The 23,113-nt window shown below is 46.5% G+C and overlaps 1 protein-coding gene across 4 annotated transcripts in view; it reads right to left on the reverse strand.

Moving 5' to 3' along the window:
• Positions 1 to 23,113, reverse strand: part of PYGB (glycogen phosphorylase B) — a 42,654-nt gene that overhangs the window by 16,371 nt on the left and 3,170 nt on the right. For 3 of the 4 annotated variants that reach the window (XR_014562742.1, XR_014562743.1, XM_083733247.1), the window contains exons 2-9: positions 8,899 to 9,000; positions 7,556 to 7,634; positions 6,892 to 6,995; positions 6,236 to 6,367; positions 3,405 to 3,516; positions 2,093 to 2,175; positions 1,663 to 1,806; positions 1,382 to 1,474 (exon numbers count right to left, since the gene is read on the reverse strand). Coding sequence is in view for 2 of the 4 variants with exons in the window: in XM_083733247.1 (XP_083589373.1) it covers positions 1,382 to 1,474; positions 1,663 to 1,806; positions 2,093 to 2,175; positions 3,405 to 3,516; positions 6,236 to 6,367; positions 6,892 to 6,995; positions 7,556 to 7,634; positions 8,899 to 9,000 (849 nt within the window). In the remaining 2 variants the exon portion in view is untranslated. Of the gene's footprint in view, positions 1 to 1,381; positions 1,475 to 1,662; positions 1,807 to 2,092; positions 2,176 to 3,404; positions 3,517 to 6,235; positions 6,368 to 6,891; positions 6,996 to 7,555; positions 7,635 to 7,777; positions 7,984 to 8,898; positions 9,001 to 23,113 lie in introns of those variants that run through there. The other variant, XM_083733248.1, reaches the window with a different exon arrangement.

The following is a 23,113-nucleotide window of genomic DNA, read 5'->3' on the forward strand; positions in this document are numbered from 1 at the left end:
ACCCACTAGGGGAGAGTGGTTATGTAAGCTTTCAGAATATTTAGAATTAGCCAAATTGACAGATATAATAAGACAAAAACAAAAAAGTGAAGTGAAAAAGGAATGGGAGTGCCTAAATGAATACCTCAAAAGTCAAAGTTCGAGGACAGAAATCTGGCTGAGTCTGGAATAACCTTGTGAAGTGAAAGGATAAGAAAGAGGGATTTATAACTAGATGTTAGGATAGAGATGATAAGGAAAACAGGAAGACACAATGAGAGATAAAGGAGGTGCTGTGGGATTGGTGGAAGTCAATGTTTTGTGGTTTTTTTAATGTTTATATTATTAACTTGTAAGATATGGATTTTTTTTTAGTTGTTGCTTTTTTAGTTTTTTGAATAGTTTTTGTGTGTTGTGTGTTATTTTTCAATATTTTTCATGTTGTTGTTGTGTGGAAAATACTAATAAAATTTATTTAAATTCTAAAAAAAAGAATCTGATCGTGGTAGCAACCAAGCTGCTGCACTCTCTTAGGCTCACTAAGCAGGTCTGGCTAAACCCGATCTGTGGCTTGTCAGCTGCAATCACATTATGGAAGCACTAAATGTACCTGGATAAGGACTGACTTGTGGCACTAGGGGGAGAGGGGACAGGGATTGGCTGTTCAGCAAGATCCTAAGTAGCCCCGCAGGCCAGTTGGGCAGGAGGGTGGGGCCACCCATGCTGAATTCAACGAAGCCGCTATCTGAGCATGTGCAATGGCTGTCTCAAATAGACACATCTCAGCTTAGCCGCAGCTCCCGTTTTTGAATTGGATGGAACCTGGTTGGAAGGAAAAGTAATTAAACAGCAGTATTTCTCAAGAAACTACAGGCAACACACATATGTACTCTGCTTCAAATACCAGTGGTGGGAGTGTATGGGAGCCAGAGTAAACAGTGGTGCACACACAGCCTATTTTTTCTTTTGAATCCAAAGAGAGTATGCTTTTAAAAATTTGGTGCCTGTTTCTGTTGCTGCGGAGGGAGGATGTGGTTGGTCAACAGTAGGGCTGGGTGATATATCGATATATCATCCAAAACCGGTTTGGGAAGTTCATATCATGATAACTGTTTCATAACATTTGACCTGGCAATATATTGCAGATCACGACGTGTGTGAGGGTTGGGCGATATCTGGTTCTCAACATGGCGATATATCACCAGCAAAACATGGCGATATATTGGGGCAATGTCCTGGCAACTGCTACTACTTAGGGGCCTAAAACAGATAAATGACGGTATTATCAATCACCACATGGTCACTTTTCATCAGCAGACAATCCCACAGTTCTCTTGGGACAGTTTGCATGGAGAGAACCTTGCTGTCACATGCAATATGGCTGTGTCCATTTTCTTCTTACCTTATCCCAGTCCATTTTTTCCACATCAACAAAGATCCTCATGAGCTCAGGAATAGAGAGGGCAGGGTGGGTGTCATTCAGCTGGATGGCAACCTGTAAAATGGACGTCTAAAGATGAATCTGTTTCCACTGGGAGTGGGGGGAGTCAACCAGAGCTAGCTTGGGGACTCTCTAGCTTCTCAAACATTTCTGTGAAATGTCGAGGGCTCCTCCACCCATCCGAGGTGTCCTTTGAAACGAAAGCTGCAATTATGTCTCGGCCCTCGTTTTTAAATATTCACCTTGTCAGGGAAGGTCTCGAAGCAGGTTCTCACGGGGTCGCGGCACCCGAATTTGGAGGACTTGAATCGCCGTATGATATCCTGGAGAGTGGCGGCGACCACAAAGTACTCTTGCTTCAAACGCAGCTCTTTCCCTTCAAAGAACTTTGGAAGGCAGAGAGAGAAGAATGGTCACTCCTGCAGCCACTGCTGACAAGCCTGCTATAGTAGTAGTAGTAGTAGTAATAATAATAATAATAATAATAATAATATCCAATGCAAAAATGGTAAGAATAGTTGGTGATGTGGCAGTTGCCATTGTTGTTTTGTGCTCTGTTTCACATGCCAAGCTAAGGCGAAAGACGGTCAACGCAAGGGACATAAAAACAAATTCTAATCAGCTTGCAGTTAACCAGGAGAGATTTTAATGCAACACAGAAGAGCCACTTACGTTATCATTTGGGTACAACACTCTGGAGATGTTTTCTGCCAGGTTTCTATCCAGCACAGCCTGGATATAATCACCGACATTAACTAGGTAGAGAAAAGGAACACATATCAGCGGAGCAGCCCACCACATAAAATGCAAAACTCTAGAATAATTGCTTATTTTCTTGATAAAAGTCCCATGGCATCAGCAGCAGCCCTATTTCCCAGCAAATAGCAATGGGGTGGGGGGTGGGGATTTTGTCTGTGCTATGATGCAGGAAGGAAGGGTTAAATACTGCTGTCTGTTAACCCAATTCAGATGCATCCCCCCACCCCACAGTTGCTATTTAACTAGGGTTGCCATATTTCAAACTGAAAATCCAGACAGTAAAGTTGTTGAGTTTATTTTGGCAAAGTTGTTAAGTTTTTGGGGCAAAATAGCCTAAACAAAATACCATTTTTGAGCTATTTTTATGGGAAAACAGAAAAAAAAGCAGCACTGCAGCCATATGTCCAGGTTTTCCCGGACATTTCCCCCGATTTCCACCTGGACACTGTATTCCGGATATGTCTGGGGAAATCCGGATATATGCCAACTCTAATTTAACGGAGGAAGGGCCATGGCTTGGTGGTTTAGCATCCGATTTGCATGTAGAAGATGCCAGACTCAACCCCCAGTGTCTCCAGGCAGGGCTGGGAAAGGCTCCTTTGTAAAATCCTGCTGCCTGCCAGTGTAGACAGTACTGAGCTAGACAGACCAATGAACTGCCCTGGTCTAAGGCAGCTTCCTGTTTTCCCAGAAAAGAACCAAACCCCCAAGTTAAATGGGATGACATGTTTCATGTATAGTGCAGTTTGGCCCAAAGAACGCCCACAAAGGCTGCAATCCTACACAGTACCCACTTATCTAGGCGTAAGCCCCACTTAAACTCAGTGGGAGTTCCTGATTGGTAGACATGTTATAGGTTTGTGCTATAAATTAAATAATACTTGAGGCATTTCAAAGAATCATAGAATTGTAGAATTGGAAGGGACCCTGAGGGAATAAGCAGCTGTCCCTTAGGAGGATCGAACTTGCAACCTTGGTCTTATCAGCACCATGCTTTAGCCCACTGAGCTATCCAGGCTGATAGCTTTGTTTGTTTGGCTTGCATTCCTTACTTTCCTGAAAATGCCTGGCTGTAGGTAAGCACCAGGAAGAAGCAATGTCACCCAGCTTCTTGAACCAGACCACACAAAACCCCACAACACGATGAAAAGGGGGGGGGACTCCTCATCGCAACATGTGACCTGTGCGCTTTCCAAAAAGAAAAAGAGAACGAGATGGCACTTACACTCTTCAAGATTGAAATCGTTGGGTGCCTTGGCTGACCACAGCCTCATGGTGTTCACTGTATTGTTCCTGTATCCCGGAACAGGCGTATCGTAAGGCATGGCAAGTACAACCTAGTTTAAGGAGAAGGTGAGATAAAGCAGCAGACATCAAGTCTCTTGCAAAAAGTGTGTTTGGCACAACCTACAGCGGAGCTGGGGGTAGTCTGTGGGCAAAAGCTGAGCCCACCAGGCCTCCTCATTTGGCTCAGGAGGCTGTTGTCCCTAAACTGCACCCACCTGATGTGATATGTGACGCCCAGGATGGGGCAGGTACTGGCATGGTTACCAAGCAACAGCTGGGAGCTTGAACCGAGCTGCCAACTGTTCCTTTGCTGGAGCAAAGTGTCTTCCCCTTGTCAATCAGCTGGTGTGTGGGGAGAAAGCCGCTTCCTGCAATGGCACCAAGCCATTTCCATTGAGAGTGCCCCTCTGTTTCAGAAGAGGTTTCAAGGCAATCCACTTGGGGTTCAAGGAGCAGCAAAGCTGCTCGCACTCAGCACCCTGTGGGCTGTTGGGAAAGTGCTGTGCATCAGGCATTGGCAGGTGGGTAGGGCAATGCAACTGTCAATCATCAGACATCACAATGACATTGGTGATTGGCAGGTAGGTCAATCACCTATGTACTACTGCAGGCATAGGCAAACTCGGCCCTCCAGATGTTTTGGGACTACAGTTCCCATTATCCCTGACCACTGGTCCTGTTAGCTGGGGATGATGGGAGTTGTAGTCCCAAAACACCTGGAGGGCCGAATCTGCCTATGCCTGTACTACTGAAATAGCTACAGAAAATTCACAATCCAAGGCTATACAGTCATATCTCGGGTTACAGATGCTTCAGGTTGTGTGTTTTCGGGTGGAAGTACTGGAACAGGTTACTTCCGGGTTTCAGTGCTTGCGCATGAGCAGAAGCTCTAAATTGTGCTTTATGCATGCGCAGAAGTGCCGAATTGCAACCCGCGTGTGTGCAGACACGGTGCTACGGGTTGCGAACGTGCCTCCCGCACGGATCACGTTCGTAACCCGAGCATCAACTGTATATCCTCCAAAACAGCCAGAAGCTGGCATTATTATTGAGCCACTCTCTAACAAAGAATAATAGCTGGCCTAGCCAACTTCCCAGAGGAATGCCGCTGTTTAAACCAATTATATGCTTCCAAGCAACAAATGTGGAACACCAGAGACTCTGCGTATGTGGAAGGGATCAAAACATGGAAAGGGCAAGCTGGCAAGGCAGGCCCAAATATGGCCTGTAAAGGCAGCAACAGAAATTCATACATCGGATCTAAGCTTTAAGAAGCTCATGCCTTTAAGGTCCCACAGGATACCTAGCCTGCCACTCAGTTGGAGGTCAGGACAAGGAGGAATGGGGTGCTTTGTCTCTTTTTTAATGCATTATAGTTTCGTGTTGTATCCTATTTATTTATTTCCATTCCCAAAACTGTCTATATTGTAACTCGCACTCGGTTTCTTAGCTTCAGAACATTACAGATAAATTTAGTTTGCATGCATTTTCACAACACTGTGATTTTTAAACTGTTATAAACCAACCTGAGTATGGGCATCAGAAGTGTGGGGAAAAAATACTGAGGGAGGGACAAAGAAAGCAAGCTATCTAAGCCTCTTGGTTTTGAAGGTTTTGCTGTTCTTGAACCAATTCCCGTTTATTGCCAGTGGAGCACCGACAGAAGAAAGTCTTGGTGGATCAAGCCCCCTGTTTCTTTCTCCCCACGCAATGTATTTCTCTTCTCCTCTACCACATATGCTGTTGTTCAGTGAGTCAGGCACCAGGCCTAATTACAGCTCTTTCAAAACAAAAATGTGAGACTTCAATTGCAGACGAGTGCAAATGTGCTTCAGGGCTGCCTTCCCCGGCCTGGTGCCCTCCAGAAGTCTTGGACTACAATTCCCATCAGCCCCTGGTTGAGCAAGGCAGGCGTGTACTATTTGTGCGTCCTATTCGTTTCCCTGCTTCCTGTAGAAGAGCTCATCGTACCTGAGAACTTGCCATTTGAACCCTTTTGTTTCTAATCTGCATGACTTTTATTTACGAATTTACAGTGGTACCACGGGTTACATACGCTTCAGGTTACATATGCTTAAGGTTACAGACTCCGCTAACCCAGAAATAGTGCTTCAGGTTAAGAATTTTGCTTCAGGATAAGAACAGAAATCTTGCTCCGGCGGCACAGCAGCAGCGGGAGGCCCCATTAGCTAAAGTGGTGCTTCAGGTTAAGAACAGTTTCAGGTTAAGAATGGAGCTCCAGAACGAATTAAGTACTTAACCCAAGGTACCACTATATTTACTTATTTCATCACCCCATCAAGCTTCCTCTCATAGGGAGGAAAGCCTTATTATTGTGCCTGCAACACACTGCAGTGAGGAAAGCTGTATAAATATTTGCTACTACAGTCAACGTCTCCAAACTTGACACCTCCACTTCATCACGGATGCACACCCATCTACCTCATAGTTCAGACACTGAGGTCCACTTCCAAGGGCCTTCTGGCGGTTCCCTCATTGCAAGAAGTGAAGTTACAAGGAAACAGGGCTTTCTCGGTAGTGGCTCCCCCAGGCGGAACACTCTCCCATCAGATGTCAAACAATCATATGACCTTCTGCAGCCCTGTATCATGACGCTTTTAATGTCTGATGTTACCCTGGGTCCTGGATTATTCTGTTGCAAGCTGCCTAGAGTGGCTGGGACAACCCAGTCAGATGGGCAGAGCACAAGTCATAAATTATTATAATATGATTCGTGACATCCCCACAGATAGGTTTCTACTGCTGTACCTGAGTATCAACCCATTTCACACCATCCGGAGTGTGGTCCACCCGGCCATAGAAGTGTACAGGAAGCATGTACTCTGGGCGGGCTTTTTCCCAAGGGTTGCCATAACGCAGCCAATCGTCGGCTTCTTCCACCTGAAAGAAGGAGAAATGGGATGTGAAACTTGCTTTCATTGCAGGTCATTTGACCAGCAATGCACTTTACACCCAGTAGAATCATAGCTCAGTGGTAGAGCACGGGCTTTGCATGCAAAAGGTCCCAGGTTCGAATCTCTGTATCTTCAGGGACAAAGGATCTCAGTTAAAAGAACCAAAGGTATAAAGCCGCTGTCTATATTTATCTGTGATCTACCCAGTCGACTGCCTTTGATCTCTGTATGGGTACAGCCTCTTTCACTCCTTTGCGGTTATTGGCTGATTTTGTACTCTCCCACACCTGCAGCGTCCCTTCCAAAACGTTCTTGATGTTTGTGCCACAAGATCCCTCCTCAGGGAGGGCCAGGACACAGACACCTATTTTCTCTGCCTCTCAAAACACTTGGGTAGGCCTCACCCTAAGCGATAAAGCATCTTTCGCCCTCCCAAGCATGGTCATCTCTAGGAACGATGGAGGCAATGGCAGCACCCCAAAAGGAACGAGAATTCTCTCACCAACGCACCTGCCAGCCATTGACGATTTTCTGGTTGAAAATGCCAAATTCGTAGCGGATTCCGTAACCGTAGGCAGCGAGCCCCAGCGTCGCCATAGAGTCCAGAAAGCAAGCTAAAAGAGGAAGGGCCCAAACTATTTCATTAGTAGACAGAAGCAAATGTCCAGGAAAGCCAATCTACCAATGCCACTCACTGGGACTCATGTTTAAGACATTATTTATTATTATTATTATTATTATTATTATTATTATTATTATTATTATTATTAAAATTTGTACACTACCCTCTACCCGTAGATCTGTGGGTGGTTCGCAGCATAAAAAACACAGAATGCCTAATAAAAATAAAAACAGAAACAAACCAAGACCTAGCACAGTACAAAGCCAAAGCAGTGGTGGCGGTTGGTGCAGGTATACTTTCCTTTTATTTAAACACATTTATATCCCATCTTTCTTCCAGTGAGCTCAAGGTGGTGTGCTTGGTCCCCTTCCACCCCATTTTATCGCCACAACAACCCTGTGAGGTACGTTAGGCTGAGAGATTGCGACTGGCCTAAGGCCATCCAGTGAGCATTCTTGGCTAAGCAGGGATTTGAACTCAGTCCAACACTCTAACCACTACACCACACTGTAGACAGCGAGGCATTCCCAGGCCCACCCAGAAAGGGCTCACCTGCCAGACGCCCCAGTCCTCCATTGCCCAGGCCAGCGTCTTCCTCAATCTCCTCCAGTTCTTCCAAGTCCAACCCAAGCTATTGTGAAAAGCAGAAACAGCAATGAAAACACTCCATTGAATTCAATAGGACTTACTTCTGAGTAAGGTTGGTGGGAAGAAAGTATCCAGCTCAACGGATTGGGGGGGGGGAATGGGGTATCCATTCAGTTCCGTTGTTACCTCTACATCTTTGTCAGTGGTAGCCACCCATGGCTGGAGAATCAATGGTTCATCTCCATCACTCTTGCCAACATGTGCATCTGGACTTGAAACTTGTTTTTATACGTGCATCTCATCCACCTTATTCCCCAACAAGGAGAACTGTGGCTTCAGGAGCAATTCTGATTTGGGAAGTGTGTGTGTGCGCGCGCTAACCCAGCTCCCATAGCTTCTCTGATCAGAATCGGAACCCAATGCCGTTGGTTTTAACTGAAAACAGAAATGTCAGGAGTTCCGATCAGAGATAAATTTGAGCTTCAAAGCCAACTGACTTGGTAATTGTCCAAGCAAAGCAAGTCTCTCTCTCTTTCTCCCGCTCCTCCACACTCCCTCCAAAGCTTTCATCATATTCCAGACTCTGATAATAAGGTAACTGCCCAGGGGACAAAACACATTGGTAGCTCTGCCAAAAGGAATGGAATCCTTGAGTCATGCTCCTTTTAGCAATGCCATGGGGGCTAAGAGCGAAACTTAAGTAGGCCGTAAAAATTAATGGGCTCTCTATTATTGTAGTTTGGGCTCAGGTGCCAAAAAAAGAATAGATTCAGCGTATTTTGGAGGAAAAAACTTATTAAAAACAAAGAGAGGGAGGAGCAGGAGGAGAGAAATGGTGCATCTTCACAGTGATGTAAAGCCAACCATGGTTTGCACAGCAGAACCACAGTTCATTGTGATGTCTGAACCAATACCATCTGGCAAACCATGGTTTGCAAATGACTATAAAAACAGACTCTGAAACCACAATCTTAGGCTAGTTTACCAGCCAGCTGTTTTTGGACTACAACTATCATCATCCCTAGCTAGCAAGACCAGTGGTAAAGGATGATGGGAATTGTAGTCCTAAAAAAAAAGATGGATCTGATCTAACGGATGTGATTGCCAGTGGAGATTCCATGGCTCCCATTAGCAACTTGTTCCATTGCCTAGTTTTTCTCAGAATCTGAAAGCTTTCAGACTAAATTGACCCTGCTGCAACGTGAGATTCCCCTGGGCAGAGTGCCACAATTTTTGCATCAGAAAAAGGACAGGACTGATGATGAACCCACAAAAAGCATCAGCCCCCAAAGGAGGAATGAACATACCTGGTAAATGGCTTCATCGCAGCCATTCTGCAGACCCAAGTTCACCATTGTGTTCTGAAGGGTCCGTCCCATGTAGAATTCCAAAGACAGGTAGTAAATGCGCTAGGAAAGAAGTGAGAAAGAAAAGCTGGATTTTATATTTTAGCAAGCTCACACCAGCAAACATAGTTCTCCTCCTTAATAATAATAATAATAATAATAATAATAATAATAATAATAAATTTATTTATTTTTAATACCCGCCCTCCCCAGCCAAGACTGGGTTCAGGGCGGCTAACACCAAATATAAAACAAATTGAAATACAACTTAAAAACAAGATTAAAATACAACATTAAAACATTAAAATGCAGCCTCATTTCAGCAGAAACTCAAAAACTTTTTTGGGGATAAAAACGTTGCCTTCACCAAGGCTAACTACCCAAACTGGTCCTACGTGGGCCAGAAAAAAGCCAGGGAAGTCCCCAAGCAGGATATCCGTCACAGAAGGAAAAAGGGGGAAAGAGAGAGGGGGAGGGGATCAAGTTAATTCCAGGCCAAAAGCGACCAGGCCGGAGCCAGTGTTGAAAAGGCCCTGGCTCTGGTTGAGGCTAATCTGACCTCCTTAGGGCCCGGGACCACTAGGATGTTGCTATTTATGGACCTTGAGGCTTTCCGTTGGGTTATACCAGGAGAGGCGGCCCTGTAGGTATGAAGGTCCTAGGCTGATTTGCCATTTCAACAACCCTATGAGGTTAGGTGAGGTAGCTTAGAGTGAACAGCCTAAGGTCACCCAGGGAGCTTCATCGCTCTTAAAATGGGTCTTCTCAATCCTAGTCCAACACTTTAACCACACCTCACCTGCTTCTAGACTAGAGTAATGGTGACAGTGATAATGAATTCTGGCGGGCATGGCAAGGCCGCTGTGTCTGCACATTTCCACGAAAGCACCAAAACCATCTTATCTTTCCTTTTTTTAAAAGCAAGTTTCTAGGCCTTACAAAGGCAAAGTTAGGCTGGACAACAGGAAGAATGTAAAGCAAAATTCGAGAGGATAAAATAACGTTTCCAGTTGTCAGGAGACAAAAGCTTTCCAGGGCAAAGGCCAGAGCTCATTTGCAGAAGACCTGATTTGCATGCAGAAGGTCCCAGGTAGGGCTGGGAATGTCCCCTGCCTGAAATCTAGGAGACGTCCTGTGATCAGGATGTCAACACTCCTCCAGCTGCCGTAGATGGACCAAGAGTGTGACTTGGTATAAACATCTTCCTCTCCTCCTAGCTCTGAATGCCCAGCACGGCTGCCTGTGTTTAGAAAGAACAAAGCAAATGACAAAACACAAAGGGATCTCCGCAGGGTGGCTTAGTAATCAAGGACTGTTGGACTAGGAATGACGAGAGACAAGTTTAAATCCATACAACCGCCTTAAGACTCTGTGGGTGACCTTGAGCCCGTCACTCTCTTTGCACAATCTACTTCATAAAATTGTTGTGTGAAATCAAATGGTGTGTGCGTTGAGTGTGAAGTATGCACACTGCCCTAACCTTCTTTGAGAAAAGACAGGTGAAAAAATGTAGTAACAAAACCTGCACAACTTTATTTTTTTGTAAACACACTGCCCTGGATCAGGGTTGGGTGCTTGTTTTTTCCACACTGACTGGCAATGTGCCCCAGATGGCAAAGTATAACTGACAGGGTAATCCAGAGGTCAGAAAAAAGGAGGTAAGCTGGCAGCTCTAACTTGGATCTTTCCAGGTGGGAATCACTGGCAAAGAAGTTGCCTGAACTCCAGGTTTTCATCTCTCAGGCTTGTCTGAGTACACAAGTTTAAAACACACACACACACGGGGGGGGGGGAGAGCAGGAAAACATGAAAACAGTACTCATCACATTGCAACCTGTGACAATTCTCTTTCCCTTGGCAATATATCTGGCAGTCTCCTCTTTACAAAGGGGAAGGGGCCACAGCTCTGTGGCAGAACATCTGCTTTGCATGCATCTGCTTTGACCCCCAGCACTTCCAGGTATGGCTGGGAGAGAACCCTGTCTGAAATCCTGGAGAGACCCTGCCAGTCAGTGTGGACAGCATTGAGCTAGGTGGACCAATGGGGCTGATTCAGTAAAAGGCAGCTATTCTTATGTTGCTACCACCAGAAGGTACCGTTTCACGGAGGGAGATTTGGCTCTAAGGATCAGAATAGTCAGTTGTGGAAAAAACTTCGAGAATTGGTGTTTCTAGTACTTAAGAGTTCTGACAGCCTTGTTCGCTCATTTTAATGGATCTTATTTTAGGAGAGTCCTTGGAGGATGAGGATATAAGTGACTAAGCAGAAATCCCTCTTTGGGGAAGGGAAATCAATGGAATTAAGCAATTCTGAAATATTTATTACCTCTCAGTCTTGCTTTCAGCCAAGACGAATGGTGGAGGAAGGGGGAGACACACAGAAAGAACTAGGAAGGAGCCTGAGAGTGAAAATCGCTTTCTGTTGCTCACTCACTGTCATACTTTTTGATTACCTTGTATGACATGTCAGTGTTTGGTCAAGTTACACTAGCAATTACCTGGCACCAAAAGCAATGGCAGTGTTGGCTCACATTGTTTATCCTGCACTTGGGTCTGGTCTCTTGCTCCATGCATGCTCCCATTTCCAAGAGCGAAGGCTGCAATCCTATACACACACTTCCCTGTAAGTAAGATTCACCGAACATAGCCGGACCTCTGAGTAAACATGCATAGAATTGTGGTTCAGGGTCCCGACTGTTAGGCAATAGTTTTACCATCCCATGAAGAACGAAGGCCTATCAGCAGCTATTAGTCATCACCACTAAATGGACGCATCACACCCTTCTTGTGAGCATCTCATAGGCATTACTGGATCAAGTACAGCTAGAAATAAGATGCTGGACAGAATCTTGCTTTGATCTAGCAGGGCTCTTCTTAGTTCTTAAGTGTTTCTTTTACATGCCCAGCTTGTAAGACTGATGTTTGCACACATCTTTGCTGTGAGGCATGCTGATCACCCTTGTGATTCGTACGAAGTAACAACCGCCCCAGCAGCGCTGGCCGGGGCTGATGGGAGTTGTAGTTCAAAGCAACTGGAGGAAAGGCTGTCCTGGAGCGCCACTGGCAGTCAGTGCCTGTCTCTGTATAAGGAGGAAACATGGCCAAGAACATATGCTAGATAGTCCAAATCACGCAAATATACTCTGATGAAAATCCTACTGCAAGGTTTATTTGGATACCGTTGCTGATAAACTACTGGGCGGCAGAGATTGTAGCAAATGGCACATTTCTCCCTTGTAGCCTAGGCACTGCCATTGTAAAATCAATCAGTCAATTGTGATGTTGGTAGAGCCCCGAGACTCTTAATCTCAGGGTCAAGGGTTCAAGCCCTACATTGGGCAAAAAGATTCTATGGATTGCAGGGAGAATTGGACTAGATGATCCTCTGCAATTCTATTGTGATGGCCATGTTTGTTGGCCCCTTTGTACACTGAGCAGCAGCAGACCAAGTCTGAAGTAATGGGAGACTCCAGACACAAAAGAGGATATAGAACTATTACCGAGAGGTCTGGTTTGTCTCAGGTCAGGAAATGAGTACACTGCCCAGCGCCAAAGTGGATGCATTAAAGTTTTGCACCATGTAGGTCTCTTTAAGAAACTGCAGCATAAGTTGCTTTTAAAAAAATAAATGACCACAGAACCCACGCTCCACTAGTTCTGCAGCAATGCTTATGATTTTAATAGGACTGTTCCGAAGGAAATGGATTGTGCGTTCTTCCCTATCAGAACGTAAGAGAAGCCCTGTTTAGCTCAGCACAAAGCATCAGCTAGTAGGAACGTCCTGTTACCCTGCAGAGGACAATCAGGCGGCTCCAGAAAGCCCCCAAGTGGAGCGTAGGGTCCAGAGAGAACATCCAAACAACATTGCAAGGGGGCAGAAAAATGTCTTCTATCAGATCAAAATGAGCAGATAACAGCAAAGGTTGCTAGGTTCATAGCAGGGGCAATCAGAATAAGGGCCACTAACTGATGGCTGATTCAGGACTTTAAATTGTGCTCTTATATCAAATTTCCTTTTCTGCATATACTGTAATGTTTTACTGTTGCTATGGCCATTGGCTAATGCAAATAAAGTTGTATCTTATCTATCTTACAAGGGGGCAACTCGCCCTCTTGCTCCAAGGTTGGAATTTGGCCCCATGTTCCCCAAAATCTTCACCGTTGCTGAAGCATCGACAGAGGAATGTGGATCTGGCAGGGTGGCCAACAACCTCTTGAATTCCTAATGCACAACACAGTAGTGAGGGTTTTTTCATGGCTTTTAAAGATGAACTGGGGCTTGAACTTCATGCTTCTGCCCCCCTGCCATGGTCCTGTCTGTCACGATTGGCACAAACTGGCAGGTGACAGTTGCAGTCCAAGGGATTGGACTAGATGACAATTCTATGAACTAACGCAAAAGCATGTTGCAACAGAACAAGCCTTCGCTCACACTAGTGTGTGCCTGAATGTGTACGTTTACTTTCCCCCAAAGCACTTTTGCGATTTTTGAGAAAGGCCTGGCATTGCAACAATACTGACGCCACCTTGTACTTAAATAAAGGTCCGGGAAGCTGGAAGAGTGTTTGATTGCAAAGCTGATGGAAGCCAAGAGAGGCAAACCTCATTGTCCAAGGTGAAAGAGCTGAGTGAAAGAATAGAAGGGTGAAGATGAGTCATCCTTCACTTGAACAGACAGGTTTGGGGGAACAGCAGGAATAAAAGGTTTGTTCTTGCTCCACTGATCTTGAATCCGGCTTTGTAGTTGATCTAAGTGGCAGTCCGTTCCATTTAAAAACAAAATATTGTTAACCCACTTTATTCTGTTAACCGTCTCGAGGCAAATTATCACAGGCTGTGTGATTATCCTCAGCTACAGGGCCTGTATCTTTGAGCCATCAAATGCCTGGGTATGCTTTTAAATTCCTCGTGGATGTTAGTAACAGGGGAGACAGGTGCACCTCACCAAGGAGGGCATTCCACAAATAGGCAACCGCCACCAAGAAGGCACTGTTATGGGTCATGTATTCAGAGGGCCTCTCCTGCTGACTGTAGTGTCTGAGATGGCTGATCCTGAGGAAGGCCCTCTTTTGAGAGATCAAGACATAGGCCCTGTGGTTGCTAGGCAGCAAACCAAGAATTTCCAGCAGACTGTGTGACTTATGAAACCACGGGTTCCTCATCCAGTCTCAAAGCTGATAGGGCTCTCCCTGCCCTTTCATTTCTCCCCAAAATAATCGCCTTGAACTGTTCTCCTCCCTTCCCGTCCTTTTCCAACCACCTTCCCTCTCCCCTAGCGACCGTTTCCTAGCACTGGTTGCCATGAGCCTCCTTCTTTCCAACATGCCTTCTTCCTGTTGTTCCATCTTGCCATAAATGCAACATACAGACCAGGAACGTTGGTGGGAGGGTGACTGGACCAAAAAATAGTGGGGGAAGAATCCTCTGCTGATATATACAGGCTGCTGTGACCTAGTTTGGCTCAAGGGCCCCAGGGAAGGCTGGGTGATGCAGTGAATCACTCTAAGAATAGGGTAACATCTGGAAGAGCAGAGCCACATCCAAGAGATCAAAGCCAAGATCTATAGAGAAGAGTGAAGGGAGGTTCTCCCCAATCACAACAGATAAGGTAGAGAACAATCCGTCAGGACCCTGGACAGCTCTCTGTAGCAAGTTCTAGTTGGAGCTCACCTAAGGAGAGCTGTTGTCTTAGCGGCATGTTGAGGGCTTCTGAAGGTTGTTGGCTGATCCGGATCTACTGTTAATTCCATTCCCTCTGAGGAGCTCTCTGTTAAAGGGACACTTGCCTGGTTGTGCAGCATCTGGTTCCTATAGCATGGATGCAGTGAGGGATGCATTGGGGCATGCCCTCTGGGTCTGAGAAGTTGGGCAAAGCCACACCCTCTGGCCTTGACAGTCTTGGAGCACGGGACAACCATTCTCCAAGACTATGTCTCCTCCCTTTCTGAGGTTAGCTCTGAGCCAGGAGAAGATTCAGGCCAGTAACCATGACACAGACTACACATAATTGAATCTTCACAGTATTAACACTCCAGTTGATCCTGCTCCCCCATTAGGTTTTTACTGGTTGGAGGAGGCACCTAGGTCCTTCAGAGGTCCTAGCGGAGGGGTCAGCAACCTTTTTCAGCCATGGGCCAGTCCACCATCCCTCAGACCTTGTGGGGGGGCAGATTATATATATATATTTTTTGGGGGGGGAGTAATGAATGAATTCCTATGCCCCACAAATAACCCAGAGATGCATTTTAAATAAAAGGACACATTCTACTCATGTAAAAACACGCTGGTTCCCAGACTGTCGACGGGCAGGATTGAGAAGGCAATTGGGCCACATCCAGCCCCCGGGCCTTAGGTTGCCTCCCCTGTCCTAGCGCATCGTACAGCTTTCAACCCTTCTATTAGGCTCTCTCCTAAATCTAAACTTGCTTCCTCATAAAAGGAAGCTCATGGCATCATCACCCACAGGGAGGAAGAGAGCTAAGTTCCCGAATGGCTCTTTCCTTCCAGAAAAGTCCAGCTGCAGGAGATTTAACAAAAAGAAGGGTATTTGGTTGCTACTTTAGGTAACAAAGCCAGACCGGTTTGGCAGGATAGACCACTTAAGCCAAGGGTGGAGAAACTGTGGCCTGCCAGAGGTTGTTGTTGCTGGACTACAGCTCCCATAACCCCTGACCACCGGCCATGCTGTCTGGAGCTCATGGGAATTGGAGTCCAACAACAAATGGCGGGCCACAGGTTGCCCATCCCTAATTTTAAGTAGTCCTTCCATGGTCCAGTCCCTCACCCTACCACAGAGAGCTAGACAAGATCTCTCTTGGAAACTTTCCAGATCATTTTTCTTTTAATGGATTGGTTTTTATTATTCTGAAAACTATGGGGCTTTCTTCTTCCTCACACATTTGCTGTATGTTTCCCTGCACTCTGACACTTCTACAGAACTTTTTGGAAAAAGAATGTGGTTGGACACCCTTTCTTAACTTCTTTTCCTGGCAATACTCCCGTGAGAGGAATGGTGAAGCATATTTGTTCCCTTGAGATAACCAGTTGCCAGCTCCAAAAATATTAATAGCACTGTTCTGCTGAATCCATGTAGATAATGTTAAGTGCCTCTCTAACATTTGCATAAAGGAGAAAAATGGGTTTACTTTTAGCAGACTCTCATCTACCTGGAAAATTGCAGGAGGAATTGTTCCTGAAAATAGGCATCACAGCCTTCCACATTTCTTGACACCCCCCCCCCCCGCAACATAACTCTTTTCCATTTGATAGTTAAATGAACAACTTGAGTCAGGAATGAGTAATCTGTGGCCCTCCAGAGGTTATTGCACTACAACACCCATCATCCCTAAGCAATGATTCTGCTGATGGAATAGTGTCCAACAGCAGCTGGGGGGCCACAGGTTCTAGATTCATAGAATCATAGAATTGTAGAGTTGGAAGGGACCGTGAGGGTCATCTAGTCCAACCCCCTGCAATGCAGGAATCTCAACTAAAGCATCCATGATGGATGGCTTCCCCCAAAGAATGGACTCCCAATGACACATAAAAAGGTAAAGGTACCCCTGCCCGTACGGGCCAGTCGTGTCCGACTCTAGGGTTGCGTGCTCATCTCACTCTAGAGGCCATGAGCCGGCGCCGTCCGAAGTCACTTCCAGGTCACGTGGCCAGCGTGACGAAGCTGTAGCTGGCGAACCAGCACCAGCGCAGCACACGGAAACGCCGTTCACCTTCCCGCTATAAAGCGGTACCTATTTATCTACTTGAACTTAAGAGTGCTTTCGAACTGCTAGGTGGGCAGGAGCTGGGACCAAACGACGGGAGCTCACCCCGCCGTGGGGATTCGAACCGCTGATCATACGATCGGCAAGTCCTAGGCACTGAGGTTTTACCCACAGCGCCACCCGCATCCCTTAATGACACATAAGTATACACATTTAAAACTATCTGTTCCTTGCTAAAGGGGAGATTGCACATGCATGTTTCATCACTTTATTATTGAAATAAAATCAAATTATTCATCCCCAAGATGATTATAATGTCAAGCGGTGACTTGCGTATGGTGGTGTGAGTATCGGACCAGGGCTGCAGAGACCTTGGTTCAAATCTCCACTCAGCCATGAGGCTCATTAGGTGACCTTGGGCTAGTCTTGCAATCTTCCACATTAGCAAAGTCATTTGCATGACACAGACGGAGTCCAGAAGGCAAAAAGATCTTGGCAATACTTCACTGAGCAAAACTGAACAAACACAGCGTGTAATTTGAGAAGTAAACAAAGAGGTTTTTGTCTTTCTTCAGACCTTGTACACAGCAAGGAGACATTTAACCAACCACAAAGAGGAAAAAACTTCCTCAAAACTGCAGTGGCTCTTTGCCTCAAAACAACCTTATAGAGCCAATTAGCCGAGAGTGGCCCGTTGATACCAAGTGATATTAAGCCTCAGTATAATACTTTCAAAAAGTACCAGGCAGTTGTAAACACCATCTATATTAGCAATCTAAAAACAACTGCAGAACACAAGGATTTTTAACTTTTTAAACAAGTGTTTCCTGCTACAGGAAATGCATCTGTTTGGTGACCGTGAGGAGCAGGATACAGGATTAGACAGAATTTGTACCTGTTCCAGCAGAGCTCGCCTTCTGTTTTTATAAAAAGACAGCTGCATAATGGGACCTAAATCTTTATTGGCAGGTGTGAGTAAAGAGGGAACAACGGTACAGGATTTGAAGGTGCATTCTACAGTAAACACTCAGTTAACACAGGAAACCTAGGCCCCAGAGAACTACAATTCCCAAAGTAGTTTGACTCTCTTCCCAATGAGTTCTGGGAACTGTAGTTCCTAGCAACTCTCAGCACCCTTAACAAACCACCCTTCCCAGGATTCTTTGGAGGAAGCCATGACTCTATCAAGTGGCATGATGCTGCTTTAAATGTATAATGCAGATGGGGCCTAATTTGTCCTGTTGGGAACTACTAATACGGCCAGGGCCAGTGCACATTCTCCAATGGGCGCCTCAGCACAAGGCCCGCTGGTGGGGATTCCCTCATGAGGGCAGGCAAACCCTCTCCTCCTCCTATTTATTTTTCTGGGTGCATGGGACAGTTGGGGCCTACCTGAGGAAAAGTTTGGCACTATGGTATTACGGCAGGGCATTGTGGGTAACTACAATGGTAGCTGCCAGGCAGACATCAGAGGAGCACCAGAAAAGGGGGTGCATTGCAGTGGCAGGTTCCTCAGGAGCTACCCAAGAACGCCGACTGCTGACATTTTCTCTGGCCACGGCGTTATATAGAAACAGGGCCGGCCCTACCATTAGGGAGGCAAGGTACCACCCAGGGCTGTCTTACCCATAGGCGCTAGGGGTGCGGGGCACCCGGCTCTCAGGGGCACCAGGCCAAGAGTCCGGGGATTGGGAAGAGCCGACAGCTGCTGCCGAGTGAAGCAGAGCCCGCAGGAGCTCTTCTGCTGCGGGCAAGCAAGGAACTGAGGCAGCCAGCCGCCTCCACCTTCCTGTGCACCTGGGATTGGCGGGCCGTCAAGAGGCCTGCCCAGCGCACACTGCTCACACGAGGCGCCTGGCTTTGCTTAGCCGCCGCCTTGGGCTCCTCTGTTGTTGTGCTGGGCAGGCGCCCGGTCTTGCTCTACTGCCGCCACTGCCTTGGGCTCCTCTGTTGCTACTGAGGCAGCCAGCCAGGCCAGCTGTGCCGTGCACAACAACTCTGGACAACCGGGGGGGGGGGGCCAGGCACCCTGGCACCACTTTGCACCCTGGCGCTGCATATGGTTAAGATGGCCCTGGTACCACCTCAAACAGCAACTGACCCCAACTGTTTCTCTTGAACATCCCAAGCAATCTGCTCTGATGTTGCATAGCCTCTCATGGGGGCCCTTAGCTGCCCTGCTGCCTCAGATAAGGTGCAGCAAGCTACACCCCCCAATGTTGTTGTTGTTGTTGTTGTTGTTGTTGTTGTTGTTGTTGTTGTTGTTATTATTATTATTATTATTATTATTATTATTATTATTATTATACAGTGGTACCTCGAGTTACATACGCTTCAGGTTACAGACTCCGCTAACCCAGAAATAGTACCTCGGGTGAAGAACATTGCTTCAGGATGAGAACAGATATTGTGCTCCGGTGGCGCGGCAGCAGCGGGAGGCCCCATTAGCTAAAGTGGTGCTTCAGGTTAAGAACAGTTTCAGGTTAAGAACGGACGTCCGGAACGAATTAAGTACTTAACCTGAGGTACCACTGTATTTATAGTCCACATTTCCCCTATGAAGCTCATGCTACCGCTCTCCATTTTCTCCTCCCAACAACCCTGGGAGGTAGGGCTAGACTGAGAAACAGTGACTGACTCAAGGACACTCAGCGTGCTTCATGACTGAGTTGGGACTCGAACCTCGATCTTCCAGGTCCCAGTCATTCAGCTACCAGTCCTGTCCAGGTTTGGTATGTGGCTTGGAGAGGAGTCGCCGTCTTGTCCTTTGCCTCAGGCAGCAAAACGTTTTGTGTATGAACCAAGTGTGCACTTTGGAGTACAGCCAAGGTGGAGTACACCTCCTGGGTGCACATCGTAGAGGAAGATTAAGAGGCAGAGAGTGCGAAACTCATTTGCCATTCCTGATCAGCTCAACAAGGACCCCTTGAAAATCTAGGAACATAGGAAGCTGCTTACACTGAACCAGAGCTTGGGTCAGTCAAGCTCAGTATTGCTGGCAGCAGCAATGCCAGGATTTCAGGCAGGAATTTATCCCTAATCCCTACTTGGGGATTGAATGTGGGAACTTCTGCCTGCAAATGTAGATGCTCTACCATAGAGCTATGGCTCTGCCGGTGAAATCCAGTTCGGTTCGAATGCGGTTCGAAAACCTCCCAGCCGTGAATTCCAGATAATTTCAGCTGACAAATCTGGCCTCTTTCTGCAAGGGTAGAGCTACCATGACGACTTCAGTTTTTGCAGTGCTGTTTAGGTCTGCCAGATGGTATCCAATGGCACAAATAGGAAATTGATCCAGGACGCCCAGGGACCAGGCTGTCATAGGTCCTTTGTATACCTCAGACGAAAGGATTCATCCATCCGTTTGTTGTTTTATTCTCTGTTGTGTGAAAACAACAACGATGGCCTGAATTGCTCAACTCAAAAGAACTCCCTACAGCGTAGCAGATCTAAGACAATTTTTTCACTGTAGACTTTGTGATCCATATATGTCAGGCAGATTTCAAGCACAGCACAGAAAGCTCCCTTATACGGAGTCCATCTAACTCAGCTTTGTCTATGCTGAGCAGCAGGGACTCTCTCCCAGCCCTTCTTGGAGATGGAGGCAAATGAGACCTTCTGTATACAAAGAGATGCTCTGCCACTGAGCCACGGAGACCGATAACAGTACCAAATTATGTTTCTAAAGCTGCAACCCTAGCCCCACTTACCTGGGAGTAAGTCCCATTTAATTCTCCTCTCTCCTGGGGAGATGGCTAGGACGGCACTGTTACTCAGGAGTTTTGTCAACCTTTGAACCAGACGGTGGAAAGCAGTCAGTCTGCACCCATTTGCAGATGATCAAATACAGCAGTTGGGGAACCTTTTTTCACCCAGAGGGCCAGATTCCCTTCTGGGCAACCTCCCAGGGGCCACATTTCAGTGGTGGGCAGAGGGGGGGAAACGAGCAGGGCAACAAATATTTTCCCTCCTCTTTGTACAGCCGGTTCTTTTCTACACAAAGAGTTACCAACCTACCTTTTTGGACCAGTGGGCATATTTTAAGAGAGTGCTGTGGGTACCTCCCACAAAATGGCTGCCATGGGGGCATGGCATATTACAAAATGGCTGCCATGTCCTGCTAGTCCCAATTGTGGAAATCAATCTTTCACAGGAAGATGCTGGTGCTATCTAACAACAGAGAGCATTCCTGAGGACAAGGAAAAATATATAAGGTGATACATCCCACCCCAACCCCTCTCTCCCTCTCCCTCAGATCTCTCTCTGTCTCTCTCATGCACACACATACTCAGGGATACCAAGAGGGTTTTCTGGGCCCATGTGGATTGAGCTCTCTGCCCGACTTGCAAAATCTGCATATGCTTCCTGACATGCAAAGTTGTATCCCCTTTTACAAGTGGAGGGTGCAAAAATAAATCAGTGTCCATGTGTGTAAAACACCTGCAAAGAATGTGAACAGGTGCAGCTTTCTTCACCATGGCATTTCCATACTAGAAAAGACCTAGCCTGTTGAATTTCTGCCTGCCACACAGCCATTAAAGGCACAAGAACTCTGTTTTACCCCTAAAGCAAAGCCTAGCCAGTGGCTGCAACCCTATACCCACTTTCCTGGGGTCATTTTCATTTCATATACAGTAAATCACTTAGAAGGGTACCTGCACCTTTTGCTTCATAACTTTTTTTCTAGGAACACTAGAGACTTACTTTTAAAAAAGAGAGAGAAAGAAAGCATTTAGCCTGGGGACCCTGGCTGAGGGTGCCCATGAAAGACTCACTTGTGCCAGGTTGGTGGCCCCTGTTCTATCCCCCCTCTCTTACCCATTCCATTATCCTCTATCCGGGCACACAAGGGGCATTATCAGAGTTCAATGATAAATCCCAGCCAGGCAAAAAGGAGGGTGTGATGGAGGGCTGGACTGAGGCCTGGGGTGAGAGGGTTCAGCTTTGGGGAGGGGTTTGTGGTGTGACGAGAGACCCAAAGGCCAGAGAGAGAAACTTGGAGGGTCCCTAGGTCTGACATTTCCCACCCCTGATGTACAGCTCAAAAAGCCTCCCTTGGTGATTTCAGGTGCAGGCCAGGATGTTCTGTTCTGTCTTTTTCCTTCTGATCAGCTGGTAACCCCAAGTATTTTCTTGTGCAAACATCCCTAGGATCAGGCTGTACACGGACCGTGCTTAAATGGAGCGTGCTAGGAAAGCTGCAACGGTTTCCATGACTACTTAGGACTCTGTTCTGCTATGGTCTGTGGACAGCAGATGCCACTCCGAAACTCAGAGCTCTGAGCAAGGTACATGACAGGAAGACATGAAGGTGAGAGGCCACAAAACCCCACAGATGCCAAGTTAGCCTTCATCAAAGATGGGAAATGGGAGGCCTCGCTCTTTATCACATAGTGAGCTTAAGTCACCAAGATAGCAGCAGAGATGAGAGTGCTGAGGCTACCTATAAATGAATGCTTGGATGTCTGTGAGGTGGGGCAGGTTGCCTCTGCTGTATTTTGGTCTGCCAGTAGCTAATATAGTCCTCATGCATTAGTTACTTTGGATTTACACTGATGTTTAAGAAGATCTTATCTAATCTTTCTGTGCTGCCGGAAAAATGTGGATTTCCCCCCCCCCCCCCGGTATTTTTGGCGATATTTTAATAACCACTTAAGAGACATCTTTGGAGAATGAAGCCATAGATAAAATGGCATCCTTTGTCTGAAATCCTTGGCCAGAAACCACTCTGATAATTGTAGCTCTGTGAGGGGAACAGGGGTCTCCTAGCAACTCTAGGCACCCTTCACAAACTACAGTTCCCAGGATTATTTGTGGGGAAGCCATGTCTGCTTAAAGTGGTCTTGTAGTGCTTCTGGAATAAATACCCTCTGGTTCAAAACATGAAAGGTAAGTACCGTACTTCTCGCCATGTGACAGAGGAGTTATATATCTGTGGGGTTTTCTGCCTCAGGTTCCAAAATAACTTTGGTTGGCTTTGGGTGTTATGCACCTTGACTTGGGGGTGGGTATATGTGCCATTTGCTGATCTGCATGAGGCTCATTTTGCTAGAGATGTCGTGACTGGAACCTAATTTGATTCCTGTCGTTCTGGAATTGCCTGTTGCTGAAGGATGGCAGAGACTGCGGTGGCGGCTTGTCAAACAACGAATTATGTTCCCATTAATGCAGAGCTGGAGAAGGCAGAGAAAAGGGCAATAAAAACTAGCTGTGTGGAAAGGGTGACACGAGCAAAATTATTCTTTCTCGGAACACTGGAACTCAGGGTCACCTCAAGAAACAAAATGGCTGCCCTGGAAAGTTCAGGACCAATGAAGACATTTTCATCAGAGATCGTTTCGGGGGGGAAAGAAGAGAAAGATTCTGGTCATATCCTTACATCTCCTATCTCCTTCAAGAGCCATGGCATCTCCCAAAGAATCACTGGTTAAGGGTGCTGAGAGCTGGTAGGAGAT

The sequence above is a fragment of the Podarcis gaigeae genome (genome assembly GCF_964106915.1).
Source record: "Podarcis gaigeae genome assembly, chromosome: 3".
Lineage (NCBI taxonomy): Eukaryota > Metazoa > Chordata > Lepidosauria > Squamata > Lacertidae > Podarcis > Podarcis gaigeae.